Source organism: Ananas comosus, linkage group 5 (assembly GCF_001540865.1).
Source record: "Ananas comosus cultivar F153 linkage group 5, ASM154086v1, whole genome shotgun sequence".
Lineage (NCBI taxonomy): Eukaryota > Viridiplantae > Streptophyta > Magnoliopsida > Poales > Bromeliaceae > Ananas > Ananas comosus.
The window spans coordinates 4,059,109-4,081,375 of NC_033625.1; the positions used below are offsets into that span (position 1 = coordinate 4,059,109).

At 39.8% G+C, this 22,267-nt stretch overlaps 3 protein-coding genes across 3 annotated transcripts; 2 read left to right on the forward strand and 1 right to left on the reverse strand.

Moving 5' to 3' along the window:
- LOC109710423 (myb-like protein X) lies at positions 1,564-10,380 on the forward strand (the record flags this gene model as incomplete). Its single annotated transcript, XM_020232967.1, is given in 3 exon segments — positions 1,564-2,441; positions 7,847-9,200; positions 9,371-10,380. Coding segments are annotated over 3 exon segments (1,911 nt in total). The 3' UTR covers positions 9,850-10,380.
- Positions 11,318-15,001, forward strand: LOC109710299 (pentatricopeptide repeat-containing protein At1g73710). The gene is made up of 2 exons (XM_020232807.1): positions 11,318-13,955; positions 14,829-15,001. Exons 1-2 carry the CDS (start codon positions 11,318-11,320, stop codon positions 14,837-14,839), a joined length of 2,649 nt encoding a protein of 882 aa, XP_020088396.1. The 3' UTR covers positions 14,840-15,001.
- Positions 19,944-21,768, reverse strand: LOC109710384 (UDP-glucuronate 4-epimerase 6-like). The gene has a single exon (XM_020232909.1). It carries the CDS (start codon positions 21,628-21,630, stop codon positions 20,290-20,292), a length of 1,341 nt encoding a protein of 446 aa, XP_020088498.1. The 5' UTR covers positions 21,631-21,768; the 3' UTR covers positions 19,944-20,289.

Below are 22,267 nucleotides of genomic sequence, written 5' to 3' on the forward strand. Positions count from 1 at the left end.
TAAAAGAGATTTTCATTATTGAAACTACCAAATTAAACAGTTATATTTATAAGGGAAAACTTCAAAAACCCCTATGTGGTTTCACACTTTTTCATTTTAGTACCCTGTGGTTTAAAGTGTATCAAGTTAGTACCCTGTGGTTTCTCACTTTATCACTTTAGTACCCTGTGGTTTCTCACTTTATCACTTTAGTACCCTGTGATTTAAAGTGTATCAATTTAGTACCCTGTGGTTTTGTACTTTATCACTTTAGTACCCTGTGGTTTCACACTTTATCACTTTAGTACCCTATAGTTTAAAAAACCACAGGGTACTAATTTGATACAAAATCAAAACCACAGAGTACTAAAGTAATAAAATGCAAAACCACAGGGTACTAACTTGATACACTTTAAACCACAGGGTACTAAAGTGATAAAGTGAGAAACCACAAGGTACTAACTTGATACATTTTAAACCACAGGGTACTAAAGTGAAAAAAATTAAAACCACAAGGGGGTTTTTTGAAGTTTTCCCTATTTATAAAGTTTACATAATTTTTCCTAATTAGAAGTAACAAACTTCATCTTAAAACTTTTTTTTTTTTTGTGAAGTTTTGAAGTTTCACAGTCAATTGAAATATTTGCGACTATTTGAGAAAGAGGAAAAATATATAGAATTAAAATTACTATAATATTTTGTGTAAGAAAAAGGTTGTTGTTTTTTATATTTTTCAAGTAAATATTCTTGTCCTGGAGATATATATATATATATATATATATATATATATATTGTATTTTGCGGGTCAAAAAGGATATAAGTTTTATTAAAAATCATCATCCAACTCTTTTATTTAAGCATGAATTAGTAAGTCATTTTTCACTCGGAAAGGGATGAAATAATTATTCTACACAGAGTTCAATTTTTGTATCACTCAAATCCTAAAGTGCAAAACATCTAGATTTGCTGATACCAATTTGTTTGAATCTAAGGCTCCGTTCAGGATTACAGCAAAAATGCATTACGTACAATAAAATAGTACAATAAAAAAAATCATATTTATTTTCGTATCTTATATTACGGTCTCAATTCTGTTTTATTCATCAGAAAGTACCCTATTAAGTGTTTGAATTACATATCTATTCGCCAATACATTAAACAGCTTAGAAAATAACCTTCTTGTAACCCAAAACATTTTCTAAAAATTAAAATAAAAGGACCAATAGAAGCAATCTATAAGTAAGAGGGTTTTCTTGCAATTTTACCTTATACTACCCACGCCCCTTGAGTCATGACTCATGACTCATGAGCCATGGCAGGACCCCAGCACATTCTCTCTCTCTCTCTCTCTCTCTCTCTCTCTCTCTCTCTCTTAAAAAAAAAAAAAAAAAAAAAAAAAAACCCAAGAAAAAAAAAAGGGCCTTTTTCTTTTAACAATCGCCTTCTATATATACCCCTCCCACATCTTCTTTTCGCCCTTCGCTTGCCCTTTGGGGTTTTTGATCAAAGCGAGCGAGAGCAAATTAGAGAGAGAAAATAGAGAGAGAGAGAGAGCGAACCAAAAGGGGCCGCGGCTTCACCTCTCTCCTCTTCTTCCTCCTCCTCCTCCTCACACCCCTAACTCCCCCAACAAATACAAACCCTAACCCTAACCATTAGCGATTATCTCTCCATTGGAGAAGTAGTAGGAGAGGAAGAAGAAGACGGGGGAGGAGGATTTGTAGCAGTTTCCAGTTCCTTCTCCGCTTGATCTCCTCACCCTTTACACTAATTCGCCCCCCATTATCTAGGAATTAAGCCTACCCAGAAGCGATTTCGATCCCTAGAGCCTGATTCCGCATCTTCCCTACCCCTAGTGTTGCCCGATTTGGGTTCTTGCCCCCGCCGGCGGGGCAGCCGCAGATCGGTGAGGGGTTTGGCCGTAGGGGATCGGGGGATCCCCGGCTTCGGTAGGGGGGTTTCGGATTCCGCCTCCCGGTGGATCTCCTTTGATCTTCGGGTTGGCTTGTGAGGTTGGGAATTGGTTGTGGTTGAGGAGGTTATGGAAGAGGATTGCACTTTAAAGGCCGTCTTCTTGGTTTCGCTCCAGTTCTCGAATAGCTGCTCCGAGTGATTGGTTTCTGAGATTGTCGCGGGCTCAGATCTTGCTTACTACTGGGTGGGTGTTATAAGTAGGGGTTCTATTTAGATTGAGAGAAAAGGGTATTTGGGTCTTGTAAAGCATAGTTTAGTTGTCGAGAGCTTGATTTTGGGGTGTTTTATTGGTGATTTTAGGGGTTGGGAGATGATTGTGAGGACATGGTGCATGGGCAAGTATATGATTGGCTAGAGCTGGTGTACTGGAGATTAGTACTCATAGCTGATCGAGGGGCCTCCATTGTGCCATGTCTCGCTGCTTCCCTTTTCCTCCGCCGGGATATGAGAAGACATCGAAGCACGACCACGTAGATATATTAGCAAAGGTTCATCCTCTTTTGAGTTTCTATGACTGCCCAGCACTTTTATCATCAGCTTATCACTGCTGCATTTATTGGTGATTTAAATCTAGAAAACTTTTTATTAATAGGCAAGCTGTGGATTTTGTCTTATCCTTGATCCCTAAAGGTGTTTCGGAATTCTAAAAATTGATTCATGACTAAAAAGACTGAAGGAATCAAGCATTGATAGCTTGACATCTGGAATTTGGATACACTTATTTATTTAGTACTGAGATTACTCACTCTTTTTTTTTCTTTTCTTTTCTTTTTTTTTTTTTTTAAAGTAGCCTAGTTTTTCTGTTTGATGCTTCTGTTCTGTTTAAATTATAGGAGGCCCACCGCAACAGAAATCCCTTACAGATTGTTTGATAACTGATATGCTCGATCTACTACTATAGTCGCTCTTGGGCTTGAGGACGTTTAACCTTTTAGGCTCTGATAAGATAAATAAGGTGATTGTAACTTTGCAAACATGTAAGAATATGAAAATTTTTAATAGAAGATTGGAAAGGTTGAAAAGAACATTTGAGGTTGCCTGCGATAGGAATGAATTATTGATAAGGTAGGATTGCTAACAGCCGTGTCTTGTTAAGTTCATATTGGGTGTTGATGGTGTTTACTTTATCTTGTCTCTATCACGATTTCTCTTGCTTTTACTCTTTGGTTTAAATTATGGCAGCTTTCTAGGTGCATTCTTAAAATCTTTTTAGGCAATTACTTGTGCAATAGATTCTGGCCCTTTGAAAGGAAAAATAGCTTGCTGTTGATTATGGTCTATATATGTCCATTATTGATAATGCTCTTATTTGAAATTAATAATGCTGGTTGCGAACAAAAGCAGCCCAATATGGAAATCTTAAATCAAGTTGCTATGACATGCTGCACCAAAATACGGTGGGTAGAGGCAGAATTATCTTCTTTGTTTGGAGTTCATTTAATGATTTGCTTGTTGCGTTGTTTCATTTATAACTTTCTTGGGCACAGAAGTTAGCAACGTGTAAATTCACCCTCCCATAATTTCTTATTTCTTTTCTTCTACTTGGGATGCTGACTAGGAATTTTTAACTTGGACTTTCTAGATATGATTTTCACTCTATAGAGTATAGAATTGTGTCAGGAGAAGTGATGCTAATTTCTGATGAATTAAAACGGATGACAGATGGAATTGATCTTGATGAGTTGGCACCTTTTTTAATGCCCGACTTGTTTTCGAACTCCTTTCATTTATTGTGGTTGTGTCTAGATCCTTTCCAGTGGTAGGTGTCACTTGTTTCCTTTCGGGCAGCAAATTCGTGGTTTAAAGTATTGGCCAAAACTTCGAAATCAAAACCAGAACATTTTAGGCTTAGCAGGTGCCTTTTGAAGCAAGGGTCCAAGTGGAATCTGGATGAAAAAGTTTCAATTTCCATGTAATAGATCTAAAGAGTGCTCATTTTTAGAATGTCACTCCAAATTGGCTAAACTAGCTTATGAAATCTAACTTTGTTGATTTATGAATCTTGTAATATTGTTTTATATATCTTATTTTTATCCCTATGATATGATAGATATGAAAGTTTCCTTTTGTTGTCAAAATGTTGTGAAATTTAGTATTACTGTTACAGTTTCAATTCTTTATTTATATTTTGAAAAGTCTGAAGACCTTTGAATAAACAGCAGAAACTGAAACATGACTCTGCCAAAACATTTTGTTTTCGTTAAGGACAGGAACCGAAACAGAAACTGGAATCGAGTTTCAAACCGTAATTAAAATGGTTTTCGGATACAAATAAACTATAAAACTATCATTAGATGGCCTAAAGTATGTACTTCCTTTTGGTGATTTGTTTTGTCATGAAAGTTATCATTGCTGATCTACAGACCATAGTCATATAGTTCTTTCAGATCTAGAACATGAGTTCTAGCGTACGAAGAATGTAATGAACATATTTGGAATAAATAGTTATTATCCGAACATTTTAACTGAGATTTTGCATAAATAAAAATTCAGAACGTTTCTGTACAGTAGGGTCTGTTGTAGCAATATATAAGATGTCTAAGATTTTAGGTATACATATTAGGTAGGTCTTGTTTTGGGCAATACTGTAAGCTCTACTAATAGTTGGGCCAGGTCTTGATCCAAGAGAGCAGCTATTTTATTAAGCCCAAACCAACTTGAAGTGAAGCTGTTCTTGATAGAGTATGATTCATCGTATGAGAAGTCTCTTCATCCTTCAGGTCTATGCAACCATGCCTAATATATGCAGACCTGAGCTCCTTCCAGTGTTGCACTCCTCTTTTTTGTCCTGGCAAGTATGTTCATGTTGGATGTGACATTTTAAGATTGTCTTAGTGGTATAAGGCTATTTATGGGATGTGACAGTTCTCTTACTGTAGAATACTTTCGGGATTCTTGCGAAATTTCCAATCTTGACTTGGCTAAAACAGTATAATTATCTTGAATTGTATCGCTATTATGAGACTGGACAGTTATATGAAGTATGGGCAAATAATGTGTGTTGAGGATTAGGCACACTGCTTGTGCCACTCCGCTTGGTACTAATGGATATTTTCCATTTGTCACTTGCTACCGTCCAAATCCCCTTTTATTTTTGGTGAAGTTGTTAAAACTCGTAAGCAACCTAAGGCTGTCAAACAATTAAGGCCTAGCTGTTTCACCTAGGTGATAAGTGGACGCCTAAAAGCAACATCTTGGGAACTTTTCTTGTGTTGGTATCGGTCTTGTAAGTTATATTACTTCTAGATATAAAACTATAATCATCAGGCAAAAAAAAATGCAGTTAGTGAAAGAATTATTTATGGCACCAGCTATGTGTGATGCAATCAAGAATCATTCGTTAGCTTAAGATCCTATAAGATCCCAGTGTAACAATAAAGGTAGTCTAAAGGCATGCCATTTACTAACCTATAAAAGCATCTTTACCTTATAATTTCTTTTAGTAGGTGTTAATTGTAAGTGACAAAAAAGAACTCATTTCTGTAGGATGTTATACACACTCACGTGAGCATGCACATGATATCTTTTGTGTGTTATCTTATGATATCTAAATCAGTTACCAAACTTATAATGAGAGAAGTCCCTTTGACTTAGAAAATGTTTAATTAATATTTTTGTAAAATAGCAAGCATCGTTTCATTGTAGTCTTAGACAAAATATGGAAAAACGCCTAGGTGGTTTGGATGTTGAAGAGCTAGCAGGAACAACCTAGATGGTGGAAGGTTGTGAAGAAATTAGTCTTTGGATGACAAGTAAGATTTGGATGCTCTCAAGCTCGTACTCTTATGGTTTTCGTGTAACAACTGGGGCATGAAAGTATTGTGGGTAAAAAAGTTGTTGCTGGCAGAACAGAGATGTGCCGCAACACATAGAATTTGGATAAATGAGTGTCATGACTAGTGATGCAACAGAAAAACCAAGGTTTCATTGCTTAGGTTCAACTTGATTGTTTTGCTATTCTTGTCTTTTTCATCTTCTGGACTGTTGATGTTTCTTAGTTTCCTTTCGGAAAGTTCTGTTGCTCCAGTCAAATAGAACAATGACGGTAAGAACCAACTAAGCCTTTAATCACAAGTAAGAATTGACAGTTATATCAAGTAATCAATTAAATCATAGAAGGACATAAAAGGTTATAAAAGTTCCGACATAGTATAGCAAATTTTACAATTTATTGTTGATTTTTTATGTTTAAACATTTTACATTCTTGTTGCTGTTTTCTATTGAAAAGAAATCATTATGATCTCTTTGAATGCGGATGATAAAACTGTTGCTTACAATAATATTAGAATGTACCGAATCACTTTATTGAATAAGGGTCTTTTGTTGTCTAGTTTGTTCAATTTGATCTTGTATGATTTCCAAGTTCTTAGCTGTCAAACCTGCCTCTGTTTTCACTCCGATCAATTATTTAAATTCAATAACACAACATTTAACTTCTTACACAACCATGATCTTTTTGCTAGTATCCCAGTCGGATTATAGAAGCAGTAGTTCTCCACATATGCACTTAATTTTGTGATAAGTTCTGAATTTGGATTAGCTTTGACGTAATTCCGGTGCCCCTTTTGGTTTTGATTGAGTCGACCAATTTTAAACTTCTTAAGTTTATCTAAGGACTGTTCTGCATGTTAATGAAATAAATGGAAGTTTTATATAGTAATATCATGCTCTTTGATAATTAAAATTAACATGTAATTTTTACTTTGGTTTGAATAACAAATACAGAATTAGCTATAAGATGGCCTTCTTAAGTCTCTTCCACCATCTATCTCACAGGAAGTAAAAGAAATGTAATGGGGGAGGGTCCTGTAATTGATTGTGCATCTCACAGAATTTGTGATGCACAACATAGTCCCACATTACTAGTGTAATAAGGAAAGTCCTGCAATTTTGTCTGAAAGGAGTTGAAACATTACTTTCTAGCTTGTAATTCAAGTGGGGACTAGTCGTAAAATCATCACGTCTACTGAGAGAATTATTTAGAAATGATATGGCTATTATTTGCTTTTGGACTGAAAAATTGAACATTTAATAAGAACAATCTTTGCTAATTTTCATGTGACTTTTATCTGTTTTTGGACCGAAAAATTGGACATTTGGGAAGAACCATCTCTGCCAAATATGCATATGCTATGATGAAAATAGTGGCTTGCAATTTCTTAAATAGTTGTGAATGAATTTATATATGTGGATCCTTTGACTGCCTTTCGAAGATCCTATCTCCATGGGGCCCAAATGTCCCACAACATTTGTACATGCACAAGTTGCATAATAGTTAATACCATGCATCTGTGGTTGATCTGTTGAGCATGGCATGCAGATCATAAGCAACTTTAATGTGGGTACATTATATTTCGTCTGTAGATTTTTATAATTTATATTTGGTTATTCATTTTCATAGTTAGTATAATTCATGGAGGTATAACTAGTTTGCTTTTTTCCCTTATTCCTCCTTAGGAATGTGGGGCTCTTTTGTTCAATTCTATTTCTTTTTCAAAACAGGATTTTTATATATTTTTACTTGAATTATTGGGTAAGACTAGTGAAAATACACAGTTTATGGAATATATAACTAAGATCTATTGACTAGGTAGATTAATGTCATCACTAAATTATATGCTACATCACTTGAAAGAAGATTATATTACGCAGGATTTGATTTGCGAAAAATTGGAATGACTTGTTATTCTTGTTAGCAAGTGGTAAGGCCAGAGTAAAAAGTGCAGATAAAGAACCATAAATGTAATCTTTAAGTTATATGATAAATGTATGGTGGAGCTTGCAGAACTAAAGCATTTATGCATGTTAGATACAGCTTGTTGATTTTTATCAAGTTCCTTTTTTTCTGGCTCAAACTCATTGTTGTTAACAAAGTTCACGTACCATTTTCAGGAAAAACACAAAGAGAAGAAGCATAAGAAGGAAAAGAGGGAGAAAGAAAAAAGAGAAGGTAAGGAAAAGAAGGAGAAAGACCGTAGCAAAGATAAGCACAAAGAGAAGAAAGATCGGAAAGAAAAGCACAGAGACAAGAAAAAAGACAAGGACAAAGACAAGGACAAGGACAGAGATAAGGATAGAAGCAGGACGCCATCTGAAAAATCCCAAAAACTGATTCAAGCTTATCATTACGACAAGCTTGGAGAGAACAATCGCAATGATTCAGAAGTCAAGGATTCTTCTAAGTTCACTGATGAATTGGGCCAGAGGATCAGGGATGAAGAAAAAGGGGCAGCAGAACGAATGGTCATTAATAATAACTTCACTAGTTCGACGCAAAGAGGCTTCGAGATCTCCGGTGTTGCTTTTAATTCGGAGAAGGAAGGGATTTCGGGAAATAAAATGGTCCCAAATTCTATGGGACCTACTCTGCAAAGAAGGAATGATGGGCTGGGGCAAAAGGTTAATAATGTTATTGTTTCTGTTCAAAGGAGACCTGAGAAGCCAGTTTCTGAAACTGCTTTTCAGAAAGGAGTTGCAGAAAATAAAATGGTCCCAAGTTCCATTGGTACTACACAGAGGAGAAATGATGATATGGGACAGAAAATTAGCAATGTTTCTCTGCCTGTACAAAGGGTTCAGATGGAAGGAGTTCCAAATGAAAAGTTGCTTCAGGACCCTGGCAGTGCTGGGCAAAGAGGAAATGGAGGGGCAGGCCGACAACTGGAAAACTCGACGGGCTTTATACAGAGAAAATCAGAGGCTCCTCCAAGTACATCCATGGCAGGGATGGAGAGAGGCCCTAGTAACAAAATTACCTCGAACCCCAATGTCTTGGTTCAAAGAACAAATGTTGGGTTGGGCCGAGCAGGAGAAAGTTCTTCCAGTGCAATCCATAGAAAAGTCGATCACTTTGTTGTGGATCGTGGGAGAAATGATGGTTCTGTCCAATGTATGGAGAAAAACACCCAAAGAAAAATTGAGGAGAAAGAAAAGAGCAAAGAGAAAGAACCAAATGATGCAAAGAGACAGAAGGATAAGTCTAGGGATCGGGAAGAGAAGAAAAAGAAGAAAGATAAGGAAAAACATAAAGATAAGGAAAAGGAGAAGGAGAAAAAAAGGGTGAAAGCCGAGCACAAACACAAAATACATGATGAACCAAGAGAAATTCTCTCTAAGAGTCTGCTTGATAATCTAAGTACAACAAAACCCTTAACCGTTCAAAAGGATGGCAAGGACAACACAATTGTTGGTATAGATGAAGGAATAAAGAAGAGGAAGAACATTGAGATGAATGGTTTCTTGCATGGTGAGTTCCTTAATGTTATTGTGGTCACTGGGTTTCCTTCTTTTTCCTTTTCTTCCCCTCTATTTTTCTTCAACAGTCTAGTTATTCAAAACACCATTTTAAGAACATTTTATGGTGTTCTAGCTTTATTATTTGAGTTTCATATTGTTGCATTTACAATGTGATCACAGAGTATGATATGCCGCCTACCAAGTTCCCGAGAATGGAGAACGGTAGAACATTAGCACCAGCTCGTATGGCTGGACCTGTTTCTTCCGTCAAACCGGTTCCCATAAATAGTATTAAGGAGGAAAAACCATTAGAAGTTAAGGGACAAACCACTAACGGCATCGCGGAAGCTCATCCCTCTTCAGCTGACTTGAGGCTTCTGGCTCCTCCCTCTGCTTCTGCTCCTAACAGTGAGAATGGTGAGGTCTCAAAGAAACCTCCTCACCCAGATTTGAAGTTTCTCGACAAAGTGTACTCTGTTCCAAAATTGGAAGAATGGCCCGAGTATGATGACCAGGAATGGCTATTTAGCGGCAGTCACCTTCATTTGAAGCCAGGGACAAAGCGTGAGGCTGATGAAACACCGACAGAGGTGTGGGCCGAGGCAATGCGAATTGAGCCAGAGGATGTTATTGCTTTGCCTTATGTCATTCCTTTCTGATACCTCCTCCAATTCCTGAATATTACTCTTGAAATGGTGGTCTTCAATTTCCCCCAAAGATATGAACAGCATTGCAAGGTAGATGGCTTTGTTTATATTGCTATCGTTACTTGCTTGATACTGTTCTTTCAGGTACAAAAGCTCTCGTACTTATTGATTGGTTGATTCTTAGGCTAATTCTGCATGAGGTGGTGCCTAACCTACATACTTGGGTATGTGTGTTCTTTTTTCGAAGTCAAATTTTATGCGAGTTATTTCGGGGATAAAATGCTTTTATTTGTGCATTATTGGGAGCTGTTTATGAAGCAGCATCTGGGGAAGTTGATAGATCCTATGAAGGTTAATATATCATACGAATTTGAGTTCGTAATGGAAGCAACGAGGAATACTAATCTCGCTGCACTGCCACACAATTTTGATTTGTATTATGTAAATCTTTCTATTACAAGATGTACAATAGAAGGGGAAAAGAGAAAAAAAAGATCGAAATGGTTGGTTGGTTATTATTATTCATTCACATCTGTTCCGCTTTGACTTTGGTTTGATTTACCCTCCCCCCCACTTTTCAGATATCTGATTCTGTTGGTTTTCTTCGAAGTAAGCATTTGGATTTGCATGATTGCTTGCCAATGAATTCGCGTCTTTATTTGAATTCTCTTATTTGGATGGATATCTAGACGGCTTCTTGAATTTTGGAGCGCAATATTGGCATGATATATTATTCTTGTTGGAGTAATCTTGTTGCTACAATTAAATATCTTTTGTTGGTTTTCAAACAGGACTTTGCTTGTTATTTCCTTTTGTTTTCGAAGTGATTTCTTATATGCGTAGCAAGTTATATTTTCACTTTTCGCTTTGTCTTTCGAGGCTTTATATATATAAAGCATTAACTTGAGTCTTAGTATCATGCATTTGCACTTCTTCAGCGAGTACAACTGTTGTATTTATTTTGTGCTCGTATTGATTACAACGAGTTCTACGCCACGTTAATATGTCAACACCCAGCGAACCCAAGTCATTTCTCTTTTGTTCTCTTTGCAGGTAGGTTAATTCCGTTGCAGTTCTTGAAGCTCTTGAAATTTTATCAGTCGTACTCTGATCTAATTATGTTTTTAAACTACCATTTAATATTTTAAAATTTTCAGAAATATATTATATTAAGAGAAATACGATGTATGGGGTCCTACGTAACATCTTTTTTAGCTCAAAAGTTTAATTCTAGCGTAATAGTTAACGAAATATGTAATGTCAGCTGGTCTAAAATTTTTTGGGAAGAAGCTAAAATGCTTACTTCGATAAATTTTTTTAAAAAAGAAAAGATAAAATGGAGAAAATGAAGCTCAATTGGAGGGCTTTTGCTGCACCCAAAAGCCCTTCTTTTACCCGCGTTATTGTTTCAGCGGTTCGCTCCGTGTTTTTGAAAGAGAGAGAGAAGAGTAGGTAGGAGGGAGCAAAGCGCTCATGCCAAATGACGCCTACCACCACCATGCGCTGCTGCTACCCCGACCTCGAAACCATCGACTCCCTCGTCGCCCGCCTCTCCCCCAAGGAGCAAACCCTAGCCCTCAAGCGCCAGCGGTGTTGGCGCCGCGCCCTCCGCCTCTTCGGCGCCATCAGGTCCCAGCCCGGCTACGCCCCCAACGCCATCCACTACAACGTCGTGCTCCGCGCCCTCGGCCGCGCCCGCCGCTGGGACGAGCTCCGCCTCTGCTGGGCCGACATGGCCCGCGACGCCGTCCTCCCCACCAACGCCACCTACTCCACCCTCCTCGACGCCTTCGGCAAGGCCGGCCTCGTAAAGGAGGCCCTTTTGTGGCTCCGCCACATGCGCTCCCGGCGCGTCGTCCCCGACGAAGTCACCGCCGGCACCATCCTCCGGATCCTCAAGGATTCGGGCCAATTCGATCAGGGGGAAAGGTTCTTTAAAGATTGGTGTGGCGGGAATTCTGAATTCGAGTACCTTGAGCCAGATTATAGTGCTTTGGATTTTGCCAATCCCACGAGCTTCTTACTAGCCGAGCTCTTCAAGACCGGGGCGCGCGCCCCGGTATCGAGGATCGGGTCGGCTTCGGACGAGGGAATTCCCCGGAAGCCGCGGCTCGCTGCTACTTACAATATCTTAATTGATCTGTATGGGAAGGCAGGGAGGCTTAAGGACGCCTCGGAGGCGTTCGCTGAAATGCTTAAGTTGGGTATTGCTCCCGACACGATCACCTTCAATACCATGATGAACATTTGCGGGTCGAAAGGGTGTTTGGCAGAAGCAGAGGCGCTGCTCGAGAAAATGGCTGAGAGAAGGGTTTCCCCTGATACGAAAACATTCAACATATTCATGACGATGTACGCAGCAGTTGGAAAATTTGAAGCCGTTTCGAAGTATTACAGAAAAATTAGGGAGTCCGGTTTGTGTCCCGATGTAGTGAGCTATCGAATAATGTTGCAAGCATTGTGTGAGAGGAATATGGTTCAAGAATTGCAGGACATGCTTGATGAAATGATTGAGCTGGGTGCTAGCGTTGACGAACAGTCCGTGCCGGTTGTTATGAAGATGTACATCGACCTAGGGTTGCTCGACAAGGCGGATATCTTCTTTGAAAAGCACTGTAGTGGTGGAGGGATTTCTTCCAAGAACTATGCTGCTGTTATAGATGCTTATGCCGAGAAGGGCTTGTGGGAGGAAGCTGCAAATGTCTTCTATCACAAAAGGGAGGCAGGGCGCAGGAAAGATATAGTTGAATACAATGTGATGCTAAAAGCTTATGGAAGAGCAAAGCAATATGAGAAAGCTCTTTCCTTGTTCGAGACTATGAGGAGTTGTGGGCCTTGGCCCGACGAGTGCACATATAACTCGCTGATTCAGATGCTTTCAGTTGGTGATTTCCCAGAGAGAGCGAGGGAGTTCTTGGAAATAATGAAGGGCGAAGGGTTCAAACCAAGGTGTGAGACCTTTTCTGCCCTAATTGCAAGCTACTCTCGCAAAGGTTTGGTTTCGGAGGCTGTAGATACCTTTGAAGAGATGAAGACCCTAGGTGTTGAACCAAATGAAATTGTTTTTGGGTCGTTGGTAGATATCTTTGCAGAGAATGGGAAGGTTGAGGAAGCGCTTAGATACTATAGCTTGATGGAGAAAGCTGGGCTAGTTCCTAATCAGATTGTTATCACTTCTTTGATCAAGGCCTATAGCAAAGTCAGCCGGTGGAAAGAAGCCCAGGAACTGTACTCAAGAATGAAGGACATGGAAGGCGGGCCCGATGTCATTGCCTCAAATTGCATGATAAATCTTTATGCTAATCTCGGGATGATCACTGAAGCTAAGCTGATCCTCAATGATTTGAGGAGGAACTCCTTGGCGGATGGTATCTCCTATTCTACTATGATCTATCTTTACAAGAGTATGGGCATGCTTGACGAGGCAATGGACGTTGCCGAGGAGTTCAAAAACTCGGGGCTATTAATCGATTGTGCTTCGTACAACAACATAATGGCTTGTTATGCAGCCAATGGCAAGATAAATGCTTCTGCTGAATTGCTAAAGCAGATGATGGCATCCCATATACTACCTGATGCCACTACATTCAAGATAATATTCACCTTACTAAGGAAAGGCGGTATTCCGTCTGAAGCAGTATCTCAACTCGAAGTATCATACAAGGAGGGAAGAGCTTATGCAAAATCGGCTATAGTTTCTTCATTGTTCTCTGTAGTAAAGATGCATGAGGATGCAATGGAATCTTGTGAAGAGTTTCTAAGTGGCAAGTTTGCACTTGACTCCTCCGCTTATAATTCTGCCATAAACGCTTATGGAGCTTCAGGGGAGGTCGAGAAAGCATTGAATTTATTCATGAGAATGCAAGATGAGGGGCTTAAGCCGGACCTTGTTACTTATATTTATTTGGCGGGCTGCTATGGGAAGGCGGGAATGGTTGAAGGTTTAAGAAGGGTTTATGGCCTTTTGAAGTATGGGGAGATTGAACCCAACGAATCTCTTTATAAGGCACTTATTGATGCTTATAGAGATGCTGGGAAGAATGATCTCGCTGAAATGGTTGAACAAGAAATGAGATTCAGTGCTAGTACTGAAGAGATTGATGACTCAGAATCTGAAGGTGATTGAACATGTAAAGTAACATTAGTAGTATGTTAGTGCTTCATACATGTTTGTACTTCTTTTGATATATTGAAGCAAAGTTTTGTTGTAACACACTGCAGTGCATCTGACATGTCAGATCATACTGTTGTTTCCTCTCTCTATCTCATTTTCATTCATGTCTAGTCTACCAACTAAAAAGAGTGATTTTTCTCTCCATTGCATGTAAATTCCCTTTTTGAGGTTTTATTTGGGACTCCCAGAGTTTCCTCTTGTGTAGAGAGAGGAGGATTGGAGATGGTAGGCTTGCATAACTTACAACTGTGATGAGGCTGTATTGCGAGCCAATTGACATGATCGGTGAGGGATGTTGATTACAATATTTTTTTGAGAATTCAAAAAGTATAATGTATGTTAGTAACTAGGAATTTATCATGCTACAAAAATTATTTTTAAGTAAATATCTTACAATATTACTGTTTTCTGCAGGCTAATATCTTCTTGAATTAACCGATTTGAAGAAAAAAAAAAAACCTTGCTATATCAGTGTTTACTGTGCTGTATTCCTTATTTTTTGCGCTTTCCTCAATTTTGTTGCTGCTTTATTTTTCTAAGCTGTATATTGTTGTTTTTGCAAGTCAGATATGATGCATGGAAAAATAAGGGAAGTAACAAAAATGAGAAAACGTTTGAGAAGTCCTTATTGAGTCATTGCTTTGCAGTAGATCTGGTACTCGGTGTCTTTGTTTGTGATTCTAGAGTCTTCCCCATTGCTAGTTATTGGAGATAATAAATTCTATATAAGATGAAGTTTTTGAATTATGTGTGCATTTGTTTGGTTGTTAGTTACTCTACATGATTAAGTTTCTTTGTGATGAAATTATTGTTTCAGGTTGCTGTTGAACAGTAGAGAAGCTTAGAAGGTTCCCAGAAATTGGAGAGTCCGATCAAGTTAAAATTGAATTTGGTACCTCATGCTTTACAGCAAAATGAAATGAACTGCTTTTTTAAGGTCAGTCTTCTTCACTATTTATTTGGAAGTATTTCTCTATTGTGATTATTTTTTTTGATTAAACAGGGATATACCCTATTTGAAAGAGTAGCTAGGGACAAAGGCGATATTACACAGGTTCAAAGGCCTAATCTAGTCACAAAAACAGAGGAATACATGTTAGAGAACTCTCCTGCCAAGATTACATTTCCCATTACCCAAAATAAACCAAGTCCCAGTTCCGAAGAGATCGTTGCCAAGAGAGAGAGAGCTAGCTTGTTAATGCAGACTCCCAAAGTATGGTGGTCCCGCAGATTCTTTGGCCCAGTTTCCCGCAGTCCTCAAAGCGATCGTCAAAAATTCTTCTGTTCCGTTCTTTCCAAAGCTCCCAACATGTCGCAGCGAAGGCGAGGTCGAAACGCTTTTTTCTCGTCCCCGTCAATAACCTTCTCGATCGACCCCATCTGTCTGCAAATCCAAGTGGTGATTCAATTGTTTGTTGGAGCACTGCCGGAGCGCCACTCAGTATTCTCTTCCATACATACTTGGCGAAGATGCAATGAAGTAAAAGGTGCTGCAGAGTTTCAGCATTAGTGTGACAGAGCATGCAAATAGAAGGTCCGATCCAACCACGCCTTGCCAGTACGTCCGCCGTGAGCACCTTGTTCTTCATCACGAGCCATAAGAATAATTTGACCTTGAGGGGTATTTTGAGGTTCCACAGGAATTTAATTGGGCAATTGTTAACTCCATCGAATACTAGGAATTGATATGCTGCTCGCACAGTAAATATACCTGAAGAACTCCAACGCCAAGTAATTGAGTCTTCAATAACATCTGAGGGGTTAATAGTGCTTGCCAGGGCTGTGAGTTGCTGAATCTCGGCACATTGTCGAGGACAAATGGGCGTGCCAAAACCGCAGTTCGGTTGCATCGAGTATCGTTGCATCCACTTGCTAACAGAGAGGTGCTTGCGAGTCGAAGCAGCATTTAAAAAAGGAAAGCGATGTCGTAGGGCGTTGTTCCCACACCATCTCGCTGTCCAAAAGGGAGTTATCTTTCCATCCCCAAGAGTGAAATCGACAGAAATAGGGAACGGAGCGGCGATCTTGAGCATTCCTTTCCAGTCTATTGTGATTATTGATGCGCACAAAAGTAACAGAGCATGTGAATCTATTGTGATTATTGATGCAGAGTTTCAGCATTCCTTTCCACTAATGCAGAGTTTCAGCATTCCTTTCCACTAACAGAGCGGCCATCTTGAGCATTCCTTTCCACTAATGCAGAGTTTCAGCATTAGTGTGACAGAGCATGTGAATCTATTGTGATTATTGATGCGCACAAAAGTAACATTTCACTTCTATCGGCTTTTATGTAACATACATAAATTCAACCATACTTATTCACTTCAGACTCTGATAGCTTATCCCATCCTATAAGCTCTTACATAAACATCCAGGCTGTAAAGTGAAATGTTATTTCACATACTACCTCTGCTTTTAATTTGTGTTTCTCAATTTGTTTCATTTACCTAAAATACAAACCTACTTATTCCATTGAGAGTCTGATAGCTTATCAAAATTAGATTTGAATTGACCATTAGTTATCGATCACATCAACATACATGACTGATGTCCGTGATCTTACTCCCAACAGCCAACTCGCTTAAGCGTCGGTAATCAGAATTTCCCAGTCTGTTTTAGAGAGAGTACCGACATGAGTCTTCGAAAGACGATGTCTTTATAAGTTAATGACGTATTGGCATATATGATATGAAGAGCTTTTGGACATTAGCAACTCTTACAGAAATCTTATATGGACCCAAAGCATTTCCCATTTCGAAAATGGCCTAGCAAAAGCTATTATTTTCTTCCAAACAATCACATCATCATTTAGATTAAAACACACCCAAAAAGGAGGTAAGACAGCATAGTTAGATCTATTTGTACTGATGATGTACTGCTCCCCAGCAACATCAACAAATAAGGGTTTTGTGAACAGAACATTAATGATAGAGGTGTTTGGTACCTGATAGGGAACCAAACAGTACTACCAAGTCACAAAAGACAACTTGATTTGGAGATTTAGTTTTCGGTTTGGTTTGATTTTTAAGATCTATGATTTTCGGTTCGGATTAGGCTGTCAATAGATTGTAGCTAGAATGGCTTGCTATGATCAATCTACGAAAGAAAGGTAACTAGGGAGAAGATCAGATCAAACCAAGTAGCTATACCCAATTGATCTTTGTAGATATGGTTGAGTTTTGTTTGATTATTTAGTAGTTTAGATTTGAAAAATCTTGAAATGATAATTTTGATTCGGTCAAGAAAAATCCGATAAATCGAATGAAACTAAACCGAGAACAGCAAAGTGCACCTAACAGTTCAGGGAAACTAAGTCAGGTCAAAATGTATGGTTTCACTCTTATGAAAGAAAAGGACCATAGTAGAGAAAAGAGTGTTAGGCTAATGCAACTAACCAAGTAGTTAATTAAGTCTAAGCTTTGGTTAAGCCAGAAAAAAAAGATAAAAAGAATTAATATTTCCAGCTATCCTAAGTCAAAAAATACTCCAAAATGCCCTAAATTAATATTTCCCAATGTTGACTCTGCACTAACCACCATTTCCCAGACCAATATGCTTCAGATCCAAGACACCCTGTTCATTCTTTTATTCTCAACCTTAGATGCTACTCCCACTCCCACTCCACTCTCTCTCCAAAGTCCCACCACCACCACTACAATCACTCTCTTTTTCTATATATACATAGATACATACACATATATTGTTCTTATACATATATATTTTAATTTGTTTGAGATTGGATCTTTGATTATTATAAGAAGATGGTGGCAAATAGAGGAAACACTGCATTGTACTGAATCTATTGATTGGAGGACTCTGAACAACTTGGACAAAAGATAGAAGAACCCAAGGAGAGAACTAAGGAAAATGAAATGAGTTGTCATTATTGAAGGACATTATTGATTAATGTCTATCAATTAACTTTTCTACTATAATTTGGGGTAGGAATTTTCTATCTTGAAAGTGATCATCCAATAGTCAACTGATCCAGCAAAAATCAAAATTCTGAGCGCTAGGCTGCTGAGTCACAAACTTAGTTTTCATAAAGTGTATAATTAATTCCCTTTAGAGAAAAAGTCTCTATATATATAGTAGGACCGCGCTTAGGAGCAGGGAAGTCTCCGTACTTTTAAGCTATTTCTGAACTATAGATTTCGTTAGACTTGATTTAGCGTATTTAAAATATCTAAAAAATAAAGTTTTTAATTTTTTAATATTATTTACCTAGTGCTCACAATGATTGAGAATTAACTGTTGAAAGTAAAAACCTCACAAAAAATAATAATGCAGTATAAAAATTGTGAATTTGAGATATTGATTTGACTGTAGAAAATATAAAAAGTTTTTATCAAAATTTTATTTGATTTGTATACTCCTATATTGTTAAACTTACAAATGACACACACTATGTATGTATATAAAAAAATTATAGAATTTATTGTTTAGATATTTTAAATACGCTATGTGACGTCCCCAATAGTCCCATATCGGATGGGATATTGATTCTGATCAGTTTATATGAGATCTCGCACGCTAGTTATAATAACTGGTCTTAAGCATTTTGAGCCGGTGGTTTGGATCCAGCGAGTTATTGTTGCTAGCGGGACGAGCCGTTACATTTGGTATCAGAGCCGAATACCGGCCGAAAGTGTGAGAGCTAAGTGCTATGCGTAGTAAAGTGTTACACCAACGGATTTGGTGGGAGCTACCTCTTGAACTTGTAGGAGCCACCTTTAGAATCTCATATCGTCTGATAATTCTGGTCCTGATCTGTCTGTCTGTTTTGGTTTGGACCTGATGAGGACGTCAGGGTCTAAATAGGAAGAGTTTGTAACGCCTCCTCCAATAGTCCCATATCGGATGATATACTGATTCCGATCAGTTTATATGAGGTCTTGCACGCTAGTTATAATAACTAAGCTTAAGCATTCTTAAGCATTTTAGGCCGGTGGTTTGGACCCAACAAATTATTGTTGCTAGCGGGTCAAGCCGTTAGATCAAATCTAACGGAGCCTATCATCAATTCAAAATTTTATCATAAAAAACGACTTAGAAGCATGATGACCTCCGTATTCGTAAAAGCACACAAGATTTACTCTCTCTCTCTCTATATATATATATAGAGAGAGAGAGAGAGAGAGAGAGAGAGAGAGAGAGAGAGAGATACAGTTCATATCCAACTGTACACATATGGAGTGAAACAACTAAACAAGTCTATAGGAAATGAAACAAATTATTTAAGCCCATAAGCAGTGAAAGGTGAAGTGTGTGATCACACTCGAAAGCACTGACAATTTATTAAATGCCCAAAAGCTAGCGCATTAGCCAATAGCACCACGCAACCATCTAATATCATAAATTACAAAAAGAAAATAAGCAAAACCAAAGTTAAATTAACAAGAAAATGAAACAAAGTAAAATGGACCGCATTATATCATAATATGCACATATTATCATTATTGTTATCATTATTATTATAAGAAGCTAAAACTGTTTGGATTTACATCCCACAGCAAGACCTGTCCTCCACAAAAACACACTACATAATACACAACTAGCCAAAAAAAAAAAAACCCCAAAGAAAATAGACAAAAAAAAAAGAAAAAGAAAAAGGAATTACAAAAAAAGGAGGTGAAATTAATTAAGGGACCGTGATGTCATCTTCCTTCTCCATCTCGGCTCCTTAGTAATTACCAAGCTTTTTTTTTTTATTTTTTTATATTTTAACCCTTGCTACTTTATTCCCCTCTCTAACACCTAAAAAATTTTAAAAGTAACAACACTATTTATAGCAACAAGAAGAAAATGGATTAATTGCACAACTCGTCCCCAATTTTTATCACATTTTTTTTTTTTTTTTTCTTTTATAANNNNTTTTTTTTTTTTTTTTTTACTTTTAAGTCTCTAACCTTCTTATTTTCATAATTAGATTTTTTTTTTTAAAAAAAACTTCATTATTATTTGTTTCAATTAATTAAGGCTCGCTCATTAAAAATTTTGCTAATTTCAACAACAAAAAAAGAAAGAAAAAGACTACCACGTCGACGTCGGTATCCAACCAGCCTTTCCCCGTGGCATCTTTTCGTCCGATATAACAATATTTTTAATGCGCGTAGATTAATTGAACCTTAATACAAATAATAATAATAATAATAATAAATAAAAAAGTTAATTGGGACTATTAAAAGTAAAAAAAATTATAAGTGTAAAATTATTAGGAACAAAAATTTGTGCAATTAAACCGAAGAGAGAAATACACGTACAGGCGTCGCCGACATTCACTCGGAAGCCAACGAGGCTCCGGCGTGCTCTGCTGCTGCTACGTCGTCGTCGTCGTGCATGATGGTCTTTTCGGTGGACTCCTTGATCTCGACGTCGACGACTCCGTAGTAGTCGACGTACCAGCGCACGAACTTCCGGAGGCCGGCGGCGAGGTCGGTGGTGGGGCGGTAGCCGAAGTCGTGGCGCGCGAGGCTGACGTTGGCGTGGGTGTAGGGGACGTCGCCGTTGCGCGGCATGGTGACGACGTGCGTCTTGGCCTTCTTGCCGAGCAGCTCCTCCAGTATGGCGACCATCCGGCCGACGGGCAGGGGCGAGGTGTTGCCGAGGTTGTAGACGCGCAGCTGGGCGGGGCCGCGCTTCTGGCCGCCGCTGCCGGTGCTCTTGCGGGCGGTGTCGAGGGCGCCCAGGCAGCCCCTGACGACGTCGTCGATGTAGGTGAAGTCGCGGCGGGCGTCGGCGCCGTCGGCGGTGCGGAAGAGGGTGATGGGGCGGCCGTCGAGGATGCTCTTGGCGAAGGAGAAGTAGGCCATGTCGGGGCGGCCCCAGGGCCCGTAGACGGTGAAGAAGCGGAGGCCGGTGACGGAGAGGCCGTAGATGTGGTTGTAGACGTGGGCGATCTCCTCGCCGGCCTTCTTCGTGGCGGCGTAGAGCGAGGCGGGGCGGTCGGTGCGGTGCGACTCGGAGAAGGGCGCGGCGGTGTTGAGGCCGTAGACCACCCCGGCCTGCGCCGCCAGGTGGAGCACGTGGGAGAAGGGGTGCGCCGCGAAGAGCGCCGCGAGGAGCGCCGCGTCGTTGATGTCCGCCTCCAGGACGAGCACGCCGCGCCGCGCCAGCAGCCCGTGGCGGGCGCGCTTCAGCGACGGGTCGTAGTAGGGGTTGAAGTTGTCGAGCCCGACCACGCCGTCGCCGCGCCGGTGCAGCGCCAGCGAGCAGTGGAACCCCACGAACCCCGCCGCGCCGGTCACCAGCACCGACAGCCCCCCCGCGCCGCGCCGCGGGGCCGCCGACCGCCGCACGTCGCGCTCCCAGGCGGCGCCGCCGTAGGCGGAGGCGGAGGCGGAGGAGGAGGAGGAGAGGAGGCTGCGGTGGGGCGAGGGGCGGGGGCCGGAGTTGGAGACGAGGAGGAGGAGGGGCGGGTAGTGGAGGGTGAAGAGGAGGATGAGGACGAGGGCGGTGAGCACGGAGGCGCGGAAGAGGATGTGGTGGTGCGACGAGGAGGAGGAGGAGGAGGAGGAGGAGGAGGCGGCGGCATTGGCGCTGCTCATGCGGCGGAGGAGGTAGCTGTTGTACCTCTCCAGCTTGTTCGTCTTGCTGTTGTCCGGAGGAGTTGGCGCCATTTGCTCGCTCTCGACCTCTCAACGGAGGGAACTGAAGCAGAGTACGTAGTGAGGGGGAGAGAGAGAGAGAGCGAAGGGGGGATGGATATAAAGGAGGAGGAGAAGAAGAAGATGAAGAAGAAAAAGGAGAAGACAAGTAGACGCAGAGTGGAACTATTATGTCGTCCGTCGTGTGAACTGTTAGCTACGAATTAATTACCCACAGAATTTTTTAAAATTTTATATTAAATTAAAATATTAAAATCTGTGTGTTTGGCTTTAAATGTGCTTACAAATAAGAATATATTTTTTAGAATTGTTTCTGATATCATAAATTAAAAAAAGATGAAGTCAAAAAATAGTAGTCTCCAGAGGAGAGAGAGAGAGAGAGAGAAAGGGGTGTGGGGGATGGATGGGGAGGGGCCCATGGTGAGGGTGGTGTTGGTTGGAGACCACCATCCTTTTTAATTAGATTAGATTAGATTAGATTAGATACCACATATTCTCTCTCTCTCTCTCTCTCTCTTATTTTGTTTCCCAAAAAAAATATAGATATATAGTAGGGCTTTTTAGCTTTGCCTTATCATTTGCATGTGCTTGTCTGTTTGCATGGGATCTAACCTCTCTTCCCCTCTTCCCTTTCTCACTGTCAGTGTCT

Bases quoted from the DNA above. Each gene is read 5' to 3' on its own strand.
- LOC109710299 (XM_020232807.1), top strand. From the start codon at position 11,318: ATGACGCCTACCACCACCATGCGCTGCTGCTACCCCGACCTCGAAACC.
- LOC109710384 (XM_020232909.1), bottom strand. From the start codon at position 21,630: ATGGCGCCAACTCCTCCGGACAACAGCAAGACGAACAAGCTGGAGAGG.